Source organism: Rhinolophus ferrumequinum, chromosome 22 (genome assembly GCF_004115265.2).
Source record: "Rhinolophus ferrumequinum isolate MPI-CBG mRhiFer1 chromosome 22, mRhiFer1_v1.p, whole genome shotgun sequence".
In the NCBI taxonomy this organism is placed as follows: Eukaryota; Metazoa; Chordata; class Mammalia; order Chiroptera; family Rhinolophidae; genus Rhinolophus; species Rhinolophus ferrumequinum.
Genome location: NC_046305.1, coordinates 44,601,600 through 44,614,828, shown reverse-complemented (window position 1 = coordinate 44,614,828; position 13,229 = coordinate 44,601,600). Strand labels below are relative to the sequence as shown.

Sequence of the window (13,229 nt, the reverse complement as noted above, 5' to 3'; positions counted from 1 at the left end):
TGGGGACTTAGCAGGGCCTCCTCTGATGACCCTAGTTAAGGTAGTTCCACACGTTACCCATGCTAATCACTTATATGGCTGTTTGTTTCCTTCATGGCACTTACCACCATCTGATTATTTTGCTTCTTTTTTACGTACTTGTTTTTGTCCTTCCCCACTAGAATGTAAGACCCTTAAGGCAGGGACTTTTAAAAAAAAAATTCACTCCTAGGTCCCCAGAACGCAGAACGGTAACTACCAACCTGATAATGGGTACTCGATATAAATCTGTAGAATGAATGAAGAGTAGACCTCAAATAATTTACCATTCATGTAATTTTGTTGTTGTTGTTAGGATGGAGGAGTTTAACTTCATTGTTCTGTCCTCAGTGCTTCATTTACCCCTGTATAATAATTTTTAGGAATTTTTGTTTGGGTACCAAAACAGGAGTTAGATATACTTTGATATTTACTGAGAAATCAAACCAAGATGTAAACAGAACTAGAACAGGATATTCATACACTTAATTGGAATAGTAATAACCATAGGAGGATAAGAAAAATGCCTGTTCACTTAGTTTTATAATTTGTTATATTGGGGAAAGTCATCCCTTGTAAAATTGCTACAGAGGTATAACCTCAGGCTTCCTAAATATGTACATTATGGCCCATGTATAATATAAACATTTTGAAAAGTTGAATAACCAAATACTTGCCTAATTGGGGTATGGTTTTCTTGACTTTCAGAGACATGTAGAAAAATTCTCAATATTAGTATGTCTCACAAAGTATAAGCTGACGGATGTTTTTCTTTTTGTTTCATTGTACTTAGAGATAAGTGGGTCTATACACTGTAAACATAACCATCTTTCCAATTAATGAAATTCATTTTTGAAACGTTTTTTAAATCTACATTCTCATAATGGGCCAAGTGGGTGTCACTTTCAAATATAATGTATGAGTTTGGATTATCAAGAAGGAAATTCATTAAATTTAGTCTCACCTATACACGTATTGACTAGTTTCGTCATTTAAAGTACTCCTTTGCTTTTTGCAGTTATTGGTGCCCATCTTGACTAATGAAGTTTGAATTTCACAAATGTGAAATACTTCCATACCTTTCCTGCAGCACGTCCTGGGCCTGTAAGCTGTACGAAGGTATTACTCAAGGTAACAAATGATGGTGGTTTACTAAGGACAAAATAAGCCTCCTGATTTGTTTATTTGCTAACAGTTCTGCTTGACTTTAATGGAAACATTGTAAAATAGACAAGTATCCATAGGATTCTTTGTCAAAATGTAGGATTAGGCTGCATTAAAGCACTTGGCTGTGTTTTCGTAGTTTAATGTATATGTGAAAAATATTCAGAGTTCTCTAGTGCACCGAATTCCAGTCTTCATAAGCCTTCATTCTCCCTTCTTACATGTCTTAAGGTTCTATTTGCAACACTGAAAACAGATCCAAGTTCGCGGGTATCTTACATTTATTCAGTTAACTAGAGCAAAGATGATAGATAGCATGTAATAATTATGGCATGCTTTGAACAAGTCATTGTATTACTGATAACCCTTAATAGCATGACTGGTAAAGAGCTACCTACATAAATAAATCTGTTCTTGTTTAAATAGCGCAGATAGTCTTAGGCAGTGGAGCATGCCATGAGGATGTAAAAAATTGCTCTGATGTGTTCTTCATTCCAGACGGAAGCATCACATTTTGTGACTGAAGTCTGTGTTTATACCAGTGATCCGTAACCCCAGGAGCACATGTAGACTAAGCTTCCATTGGAACACATCCCTGTGTCATTCGTCAGATTGTCACGCATTTTAACTAATTTGAATATTCCTGGCTTTCTTAAAACCCAGTTCTCTTTGCATGTTGAATCTATTAAACATGAAATGCATGTGTCCACGTTGAAAGCATTTGGGCTTTTTCTCCATGAGAATATCTTACTATTAAAGAAGGAAAGAACCAAGATAGACTCATGTAGAACTACAAAGCCAAATGCTTTTCTGTGTCCAGGACTTCTGAAATAGGAGTTGACTGTTCCGAAGCTACTTGGTCAGTAACATTTGATGTAACCAGGTCAGAAGAAGACAATATTACAGGATCTTAGTCTAATCTTCCTAGTGAGACCATGTCACTGCATCTCAGCACTTTTTTTGCAATTGTGATCAGTAAGAAAATCTGTCTACTGAAACAACAATAAAACTGTTGTGCTGCCACTTTCTACAGCCTTTGTAGGACACACATCTCCATCATGGGGCTTGGGTTTTTTCCTTAGTGTGAGTTCATGCAGTGGTAGGCATTTATTTTTCCCCTCAAGAGTATTAAATAAGTTTTTGGCATTATTCACACCAAGAATTAAGTCAGAGTACTTTAAACGTATGTATAACCTCTAGTAAATAGAATGACTTAAAAATAATGTAAAACGTTGTATTCTGATGAAATAGAATTTTGTGGTAACTGGACTTACACTACTCTATCCATTAGAAATGTCTAGTAACTGAATTTCCAATAAGACAAGCCCTTTTTCTCTCCCTGACAAGAAAGGCTTTTTTGGGGTAGTAAATTACTTAAGGAAAGCTAGTTTCTTTACAATGAAAGGTACAAAACAGGTACCATGATATTTAACTCAACCCAATTTCAAACTTAACCTATGTAGATAAAAGTCTAGCTATATAGGTAAAGTCGTCATTATGAACAGTCTTCCTGTTTGTGGGACCGTGTTTGTTACTGGGAGGGACAAAAATCTGTTTGGGGACTCAGACCATGATGAGAAAATTAGCTCCACAAATAGAAAGCAACATTAAATAAGCCTGACAGTAGAAGAAATGCAGGCCATAAATTGGTTTTAGGTGTTTTTTTTTTTTAATATCTATATAAAAAATAACGAGCGATTTACAGATCTCTTTCTCTAATCAGAACCTCGAGTGTATATATAAAGGTACTGTACAATATATAAACATTTACAACCAGTACATCCATATTTTGCTTAGCATTCCAAGGCCACATTGCTAAGTCAGTATATAATCAGGACAATGACAGGTTACTTAGGACAGAGCCACATCAGACTGACAACATATGACATCAAAGTTATGTCACAGTTAACAATAAAAATAGGATTTTTATCACTAATTGTGGACTACAGGGAAAATAAATCATTTCTGTGGTACTAAATTCTTAGCGCTTATCAAGCCTCCTAATTTTGCTCTATTCAAGTAGTTACAATACATGGGTAAATATAGTTCTGGATGAAAAGGGAATTTCAAAAATCTCACTCTGGGAAGCACATCTTATCTACAGGGGCTGATTCAGTTGTTATGTTAAAGAGTTTCACAGTCAGACTCTGAGAGGGAAGGACTCAGACCTAATATTTCACAACAACAAGATGGACCCAGGGCAGCAGAACAAGTGTGTCCAAATACTCCATAAGATGGTTTTATTCTGAGAAGTTCCTTTATTTATAGATGCTACTGAATGTTGGGATTGAAAAACCTGCATCTATAAATTATGGAGTCAAAAACTGTCTCTACCTTCTAATAAACGTCTTTAGTGCGACTTTAAAAAAGAACTCTGAAAATCTGTACAAGCTAAGCAGATGTTTAGTCTCCCTTTCTTGTTCAAAAACAAGAAAGTAAATGTAGCTAGAGATTAAGATCTAGCATGTACTATCTGTCAGCATGTTTGTCCTTACGTGCCTTAGTGGGTCTTACAAGGGTTCTGCGTCTAAACACCTGAACTTGTACAGCTGCTACCAGATGACATGGTACTGTATCTGGCAGTGGACTGTGAAACTAGTTGAATGATGAAGTCCATCACACAAGCTGTCTAATATTTTGACTCTTCAAATAAGTATTACATATTAACAACTAATAACTTAGTAGTAGGTACAACCAATATGTCCAGAAATTTGGTAGTTTTTTAAAGCACTATTTCCACAGGCTTCTTTGTGGTTTTACAGTGAAACAACTGGAATAAAAGGGTGAGCGGAGATGCTATAATTATGTCAGAGCTGGATAACACAGCAGGAAGTGAACTCTTCATTGCTTACATTCTCATTTTGAACAGCGAATTGTAAGTAAAATCTTGAACAGTTATTTGAAATACCTCACCCAGCCAAATTAGAACACCAAGCCATAAAACAGTGTCAATATTTAACTACATTTCAGACATCACAGTAGTGATGTTTGAGTTGTATTTTGAAACTGGGACATCATCAGTAGCTGGTAGAAGAGGGAACTGCCATCTTTAATGATGAGTTCATCTCTTCGTCTGCAAGGACTCAAATATTTCTCTCTGTAAACATGCAACATGCTATTGAAAATATCAACTTCCAAGCCAAACCTAGTTTTTTCATTACTGTGGAAATATCTGAGTGACAAGGATAAAATAGACATGATACAGTAGATAACTTGGCACAAATATAAAGTGAGTTGTGACCACATTGTTCATATCACAAGTCATTTGTTCAGACACTCATGACGACGAGCAGAGCACTGTCAGGTGAGAGCGAGGGAAGGCAGCCAGCCAGGGGGACAGTGGGTTCTTAGCAAACCTACAGGCCCTTCATGCATCCTACGTAACTTGATGCTCAAATCAATATGTACTTACGTGTGTTTTAGAATTTCTGAAAACAATGACATTTTTTTTTTTTTTTGGGAAAATGCTGCTCTTTAGTAAAAAGATTACAACTTGTTTTTCTTTGTTTTATGCTGAAGGTCACAGCCGTTTTTCAGCCACACCACTAGTGCCTGTGGCTTTATGTGCACTTGGCACCTTCCAGGGCCCTGGAGTTATTGGTGTTTTCCTAGCTGGAGATCCACCTTCAGGTTTGAACTCTCCACTCTCTTTGCTTTTGTCACCTGCCTCTAGGTCTTTTCCCTTGTGGTCTTCTGTTTTGTTCATAACCATTCTTTCCTCAGGTTCCTGCTTCAACTTCTTTTCTGATGGTCTGACATGTTCTCCTATCTTATCTTTACTAGAACTTGTTTCTCCTAAGGTTGCTTTCTTTCCTTTTTCATTCTCAGATACTACTCTACTAGTAGTAGCGTTATTAGTCTTTTTGGATGGAAGAGACTTCTTCTCATCCATCCTCTTGCTTCTTTTCTCTGGCGACCTTGTTCTGGTTTTTCCAGACTCACTCTGCTTTGTGTCTTTCCTGCCCACACCCGCTCTTTCCTTCCCCTCTGAAATCTGCTCAGTACTCTCACCAGCATGGGCCCCTGCTCTTCGACTCGCAAACTCTGATAATTTGGCTTCAGCGTTTGCATGGTCTTTGCTTCCTTCAGATTTTTGCTGCTTCTTTGGGCTTGAAGACCGCCCTCTGCTGCTTCTGCCAGGATCTTGTCCAGAACCTGCTTTGGGGCTGATCTGACAACTTTTATTTTCCCCTTTCCTGGGGCTGAGTGATCGATCTCTGGGTCTTCTTTTGGGGTCATTTTTTGGAGGACCGGGAATCTTTTCTGAATGTTCCTCTGCATAGCGAATGGCTGACTTCTTGGGGCTGGCAGACCTACCTCTTTGTGTTACACCATTTTCTACTTTGAAGAGATTTTTCTTGTCACTGTGCCCATGGCTGTTGTGTGGATCCCTTTTACTCACATTTTTCTGGAGAAGAGACTGATGCTTTATATCAGACTGATGTCCATTTAAAGTGCTTTTCTTTTCAGGCACGAGGTCCTTGAACTCTTCAGCCTTTTCACATATCTGAACTCGCATGAAAGATTCTTCAATTAATGGCATGTGAGACTCTTCAAATATGGAAGCAGAATGTGAAGGTGGGGGAAATGGTGACTGTTCATCATAAATCACATGTGAAGATGAAGGATTAGTAATATCCCAATCACCTAAAAAAGGGATTTGAATGGAACGTTGTTAAACTCTGGAATTGTAAAGAGGAACAATCAGTTTTGAGCTTTGACAGCCATTTAAATTGTATTGATGGCTTAAACTAAACCTGAGTAGAGTATTTTAGAGTTTATATCTCTCTCTCTACAAAGACAGATGTATATAGACAGCTGACTTGTACTTTAAGGGTAGACTGTTTATATATACACAAAATAACAGTATTCATTTTTCCAATTACTTATGTATGATTAGAGAGATAATACCGGGGATGCCAAAAAAATGTATACACATGACTTGTATTCATCTTTTGTTATCGGTATATATTATTACAATTTTAATAGTTTTTTCCTTTCTTAAAACGTGTGTACATTTTTTTGGCATCCTCTGTATATTCTTTATAAGTAGTAAAGTCCCGTAAAAAACTTAAAATTAGACCAAATTACCTGGTCCAAGAAGCTTGCTAATTTAACTGTTATCAATGGAGCTAGAGCTTAAGATTACAGAGCTTATCAAGGAGACCAAACTGGTAACCAGAATGGGGTTCATGGGCATTTATAAATACTTTTCTTGCATTAAGCTGTCAAATTTCATGTCAAAAGGAAACTGAAAAGTGCAGCAGATAGAAGTAGATGTATTTAATAGCATCATTTTTAATTAAAAAGAAGGAAGTGATTTACAAGACATGCAAATTTACCAAGTCTTTTTAAGGAAAGACCAAGAAAAGCCCTGAAAGCCTTAATGTTGCTCAGGTTTCACGTAGGAGCACAGACCGGAAGGAGCCAAACCTGAAGAAGGAAGAGAAAAAGCCTAGGACTATGTAAAAAAAAAAAAAAAAAAAAAAAAATCACAGGCAGTTAGCAAAGGTGTCACTGGGAACGTATGATTTATAAGCAGATGGTGGAAGATAATACAGTCAGAGCATTACAGGCTAGAAGGGGACTGCAGGAGGTCGTATTTACATTTATCCCTCAGAAGCTGGGGGTGGGGGCGGGCAAGGGGAGGAAACTAGAAGGGACAAGTTCTCAGTGGTGTGGTACTTCATTTCTAGAGTAGTGTACGCAATTAAAAAGTAGTGATTTTTTTTTTTTAAATGTGGTATTTTAAAAACATACAGTGAAACCAAGGAAGTTTAAGATCAGTATAGGAGTCTAGACGTGGCAATACCTTAGCTCCAGGTACTACCTTGTCTCCAGCCGGGGCTAGATAGCAGCTTGTTTTTGACAAGGGACCATAAAAGCCTGGAGTCATGCTCCTCATTGAGAAACTTATCTTACTATAAGGAAATACCATTTGACGAGGTTTCAGGTGTTTTTCATGACATTTAAATTATTTGTCTCTAAGGTCCTTGTTGTTTACAGGCCCATTTCTCTGCAACAGCAACTATATGTTTTCTGTTGAAATCAGCTTAACATACATCCTGTTCCAACAAAAGTCCTGCCTGAAGCCTGTTAGGTTATTTGTAACGAGGCTCTGTAACCAGCTTTAGATGGTTCTGGTATTTCCCTTTGACCCAGCTCGTAAAATGCCCCCTCCCTAACACCGTCTTAACTTTTCAGCTACAGGTGAGCGGCTTTACTTACCATGGTCAGGTATCAAGCCAGTTCCTGGCCTCAAAAGAAGAAGAACTTTATTGCCACCAGCCTGAATGAGCTCAATTGCGCGCGTATGTGTGATGCCTTGTGTCGGCTCTCCATTGATTTCAACAATCTGGTCACCAACCTGGACAGGGGGACAGTCCCAGGAACAACGTGAAACTCTGCGGCCCTTGTCAATTTTGCTTCTGTCGACTCGAGAGCGGCTCAGCCTAGCTGAGTGCCTCTCATGTGTAAGCTACTTAATTAGCACACGGTGCTGACATGTTAGAGTTGGTGACGGTGACTAGATGGTAGCAATAGGGAGAGAAAATGTCCGGGTTCATTTACTCTATAGACACCCGATGTGGGAGAGTTTTATATGAGTAGTAAGCAGGTTCTAGGCATCCTGAAATCAAGAATCAATAGTTACAGCTTCAAATTGAAAAAATTCACCTTGGGGAATATATTAATATGAATAATTTAAAACCAATAACTGGCTCATTCTTCCTTTCTTGAGTGTAAAATGATTTCCCTAGTAAACAAATGTAAAATTAGGGATCAGAATAAGATGCCTCAAACCATTGCTATTTACTAGAAATGTCGTTATTTTAAAAGGAAAACTGTGACTTTTGCAAAGGGCCTGATTCAAGATAATGATAGTAGTGATTTTAAAATATAGTTCAGATTTGAAAATATATTTCAAGGTGACAAGCAACTGAAGGGTATTGGCTGCAAGACAAAAACCGAACAATGGAAAATTACTGAAACTCCAAAAAATAATTTAAATATTTATAAAAGCTTACTACAGACTATCAAGAAATAACAGAAGAGGACTGGATAATTATTTAGCAAAGGGTGGGACAACTCTGCATCCACAGTGGGGCTGGGCCTCGGGAGTCATATCTTTGTTTCTGTCCTGGCAGAAGGGTCCCATTTCCCTGCCTGTTAAATGGGGATAATATCAGTATGTACAGCCTGGGCTACTTGGGAGGATGAGATAAAATATGACTATCCACCAAGCATGAATAAATGTTCGTTTGCAAGTTTTTTCAAGTTCTCTATTTTCTGGTTCCCCCCCCCCCACCAAATTTAAAGTATATCAGTATGAATTTAATTGTAGACTGTACAATGCAAAAAATTTCAAGTAAACTATGAAACAGAATAAGTGTTTTGTTGCATATTTATGAAAAAATGATGAGAGTCTCACTCTTGAAGAGATGGAAGCTATCAGACAGGATCAATGGATTTAACATAAACTAGAAATCTTTAAAAACAACCAAAGTAAGATGATAGAATAGAATGGAGAAAAGTAATAATTATGATTTTTAAAAACCTTATCTCCAGAATATATATAAGTGAAACAAAAGTGAAACAGATTGCCCTCAAGTGATTGAAGAAAAATCATTTTCATGAGGAAATACAGATGATAAATTAGCACTAGTATATACTTCTGCTGATAATTATGGAATGAAAATAAAGCAGGTAGTATTTGGAGCATGCTTTGGGTATATCTTCTAAAACATGATTGAGGTTATAATTTCAATCACATTCTTTGGCTTAAATTTACTGTCCAAACCTGCATGTTTCTTACTGTTTTAGCACAACTAAACTGCAATAAAACTTGTAATTGAACAGATTTGCCACCAGGTGTCATATTTGTTTAAGTTTAAAACTAAATAGGGGAGAAGAAGAGAACCATGGCTTTAAGATTTATGGTAGACAAGCCCTCAGAGAGGGCAAAACGCTCTATACTGGTCTCTACAAAGCTAAAGAGTAGAGAGCACCTTTGAGTAGGAAATGTAAACATTCTTGTACAGCTTTGTTACTTTAAAGATTTTTCAATGTGATTAAGAATAAAGTTAGGGAATACATCTTGATAAATTGAATAAATTCAAGTTCAGTATTTGTACTACTGAAAAACAAAATTGAGGGGGACAGGAGAAGAGAGAAATAAAAGACTAGGAAAATCAAAAGGAGAAAAGTTACGAGGAAAGGATAGGGAAAAATTACGTTCCTTTAAAAAAAGTCACTATTTTTAAAAGTCTTGCAGTTTTTAAAACATCCAATAAAAATGTATTAAAATTACAAAACAATATTACTAACATCTTGCTTACATCATCGCATAACCTGTTACACCTCCGTGCCTCCCAAAGGAAGTCAAATGCAAATGGACACAAGCCATGGCCTGCCATGGAGAGTCCACAAAGTGGGTTTGGAGGACCACAGACTGAGGTCACACCGTGGCTGTCACAGGCTGAGTGATCCCAGCAAGTGACTTAGCTTCCCGGAGCCTCAGTTTTAAATCTATAAGTGGGGATGATGGCACCTACTCATCCAGTTTTTGTGAGATTACAAGTAACCAGCTAAACATGTTGCCTGGGAGATAGTGGACAAATTTTCTAAATCTGATTTTGTTCTGTTAAATACTTAAGTCTGACACTATTCCCGAATATAAACTTTTTCCAGCTGATTTCTCATTTCCTTAGCCCACCACCTATTTTTCTTCTGTCTAAATTTGAACCAAATTTAAGGACCACCTTAAGACTCACTAAATTTGGATCCTCTCAATGACTCAACACCCTTCCATTATTTATGACAAGTTAACATTTTCTTGTCTTACTGAATACATTCCTTTGTTTGTTAATTGCTTCATATAATCCAAGTTCTGTCTACCTAGCAATAAGTTCTGGGAGATAAATAATTCTCTCATAGCTAGGAATATTATCCTTCCACCTTATTCTTTCTACAAGTATCTATTGAACACCTATGAATATTCAAGGTGGTATTTCAGGTGCTGGAGATACTGGAGTAACAGACATGAGACACCCGTACTGGTGTGTGGCACAGCATCTCCGACGGAACAAGAAATGACACCACTGGGTTAGAAGGAAATGGCAAACGTCTGCCTTTCTGGTGTTAGTGATGGAAGATCTTGCTTCTCAGATTCAAGAGCTTTCTGCATTCCCTTCCATCAACTAGTTTCAGACGTTTCCAGTCTAGAGCCAGGACCAAAGGGAGCCGACAGAAGCCAACTCACGTGAATTCTGCCGTCTTTGATGGCAGGCCCGTCTTCGGCAAGACGCAGGATGAAGAGTCCCATGTTGTATTCCTTTCCCCCGCGAAGGCTGAAGCCGAAGCCCCGGGGACCTCTCTCCAGCTCCACTGGGTAACAGCCGGGGCTCTGGAGAGAAAGAAGTGTACGCAAAACGAGTTTTCGTGGTCTGCTTTATTTACGGTCTGAAGAAAGACTACTCATAACTGGGAGAAATGACTTGTACTCTCAGTATGCATTTCTGTATCATAAGGAAGGAATGGAATTTTTGATGGGCTATTTAGTTTTTATAAAGGCAACTTAAATGAATCGGAAGATTACATGTCTTCTCTACTAGTTGGTCAGTGTGCAACAGAACAATCAGAATGGAGTTTTGGAAAGTACTTCCTTTAAGTCGATTTTGACTAATTTTTCTGAAAAAGGAAAAAAACCAAACCCTACTTTAACCGAAACACTACTATTTCTAAGTACTTAACCAAGGGATCAAATTACTCCAACTGTACTGCAAACTTTTCTCTTACTCTTTACATTCTTTCAGGGAAGCTAACAGAACACCAAACACACAGTGGGTACTCAAGAATTACTAACTTGGGGAACAAATTTATCTGAACTGATTGGCAATAAAAATCCACCAGTGTGAGTGATTCAGCAAATGAAGTAACGGTCTGCATCTGGGGGGATATCGTTTACCTGATGGTGCCGACTGCCTACGATTGAAATCATTGCGGTGTCAGGTTGTGCAAGATGCTTGTGGTCTGACCACGAATGTCTGTAAGTTGTGGAGACATCTTTTCCAACCTCACCTTCCAGGACACTTCTACGAGAGAGAAGTCGAATCACCCTCTGAACTGAGAAAATGAACAACAGTCTAAAAGGGAAGGCGGGTTAATGATCTTTCTTTTAAAAGCTGAACCATGCCACTCTCCTGCTGACAAACGCTATAAAGACTGACCACATCCAGAAGCAGGGATGCTAGGCAGAGACCTGCTCGTTACACCGCAGCATTGCTTCGTCTCTCCACTGCCCCTTGTTTTGTTTTAAGGGCATCTCAGTGCAGTTTACATCAAGGAAAACTGCCCTCAAGTAACTGAACCAGACAGAGGGCAGATAAACTGACCCCATCACAGTGAAAAATGGCTCTCCTACAGCACCGACGCCTGTGAAGATGCTGAATTTCTGGAAATCTAGTTTCTGTTTTACGGCCAATATTTTCAACAAAAGAGGAAAGGAGCAGGTACTAATATTGCTTTGCTCTGCTCAGTCTGAGAAGACAGCAATCCATGTGAGCCCGGGGCTTCCTTCTCTCCCCACATTAGGAGGACCAAACGTAGCACGGCCAGTGCTGTGGCTGCTTCTCTCTAATCCCCACTTGTCAGGCATGACTGGACAATTCTGCTGTGTCCTGGGATGGGGCTGGGAAGAGGGATGAAGGTTACTGAGGGAGAGAGGAGAGGGAAGAGGGACGGTATCTGAGGGTGGTAAATGCAAGAGTTCCCATTTTGACCTCACCAGCTGCCTTCTGCACAACTGTGTGGGGCGGGTGGTGAGGAGTGGGGAGGTCAGCAGAGAAAAAACCAAAACCTGAGAACAGCTTACCTGTCCCCAGGTATGTGGTTGGCCTGCGACTGTCCCATGGGCCTGTGCTGCAGAGCTGGGCTTTGCCTGGCTGAGTTTGTTCCCGATGGTGGGCCATGATGCTCTGTTCAAATGAGAAAACAACAGAGATAAGAATCTGTACATAAGAATGTAAAGGTCAAGTGGATCTGTGAAAGGGAGACAGTAGCAAGTGGTTACTCTTTACCGACTTCAGTGACTAACATGAACAGCTGCCTGCCAGTGGGATATCACCATTTTTCCCTATGGCTTTTGGGTAATGTTTGTGTTTGACGAGCGCACCAGTCGTATTCTTACTACACACACTTGCCCTCTTCCACCTTTATTCTGATCATGCATATAACAGGAGAATCAGAAATGAACACACCCAATAGTAATATTACCACGAGGACAGAGCTCCAGGATCTCCTGTAGCCTAGCCTGTGGGTTTCCAGAGCACACGCCCCATAACTGGTAAACCATTCTAGATGGCAAAGATAGGTCTCAGGAATCCTGGAACACAAATGCGCGGCTGCAAATGACACACTTATCTTTGAACCTGCATCTTTAATATGGGAGCAATTATCTTGCCTGACACTGAACAAAATCATCCCAAGTGTTGACAAATGTGTATAAAGGTTTTTCTGCTATTTCCTAAGAGCACAAATACAGGTGAACAAAGTAACATTTGTTTCTGTATCTTCTGCAGCAGCTCCAGATCTGCTGTTCTTTGATGGCAGATTTCATCACTAAGTACAGCATCTAGAACTAGCTGGCAAGTCATGGGAGGTGACAGTTAAGAGAGACTCTTCAGTCTGCCAGACTCATGTTTTTAAAGCTGAAACTTTCCAATATTTTACCCTGTCCAGATATTACACATAGGATATTTAAAATATCAAGGAGAAGGAGCACAGCTTAGTGATTACGACCATGAACTCTGAAGCAAGACTGATCCTCCTCATTTATGAGCTGTGTGTTCTTGAGCAAATTACTTAAATTCTCTGTGCTTCCAATCATCTAATCCATAGAAAGGGAATTATAGCTACCTCATGGGTTTTTGAAATATCTAGCAAATCCACAGAGACAGAAAGTAGATAAGTGGTTTCCTGTACGGGGGATATAATATTCTGGAATTAGTGGTGATGGTTGCACAACCTTGTGACTATACTAAAAACCACTG

The 13,229-nt window shown here is 39.0% G+C and overlaps 1 protein-coding gene across 3 annotated transcripts in view; it reads right to left on the bottom strand.

The window, feature by feature from the left end:
- Nucleotides 1–653: 653 nt before the first annotated feature.
- Nucleotides 654–13,229, bottom strand: part of MAGI3 (membrane associated guanylate kinase, WW and PDZ domain containing 3) — a 195,644-nt gene continuing 183,068 nt past the window's right edge. The window contains exons 17-22 of one of the 3 annotated variants that reach the window (XM_033092763.1): nt 12,053–12,155; nt 11,147–11,273; nt 10,442–10,585; nt 7,411–7,549; nt 6,525–6,615; nt 655–5,829 (exon numbers count right to left, since the gene is read on the bottom strand). In XM_033092763.1, the coding sequence (XP_032948654.1) occupies nt 6,566–6,615; nt 7,411–7,549; nt 10,442–10,585; nt 11,147–11,273; nt 12,053–12,155 (563 nt within the window). In that variant the 3' untranslated portion in view covers nt 655–5,829; nt 6,525–6,565. Of the gene's footprint in view, nt 5,830–6,524; nt 6,616–7,410; nt 7,550–10,441; nt 10,586–11,146; nt 11,274–12,052; nt 12,156–13,229 lie in introns of all 3 variants that reach the window. The other 2 variants (XM_033092762.1, XM_033092761.1) reach the window with 2 other exon arrangements.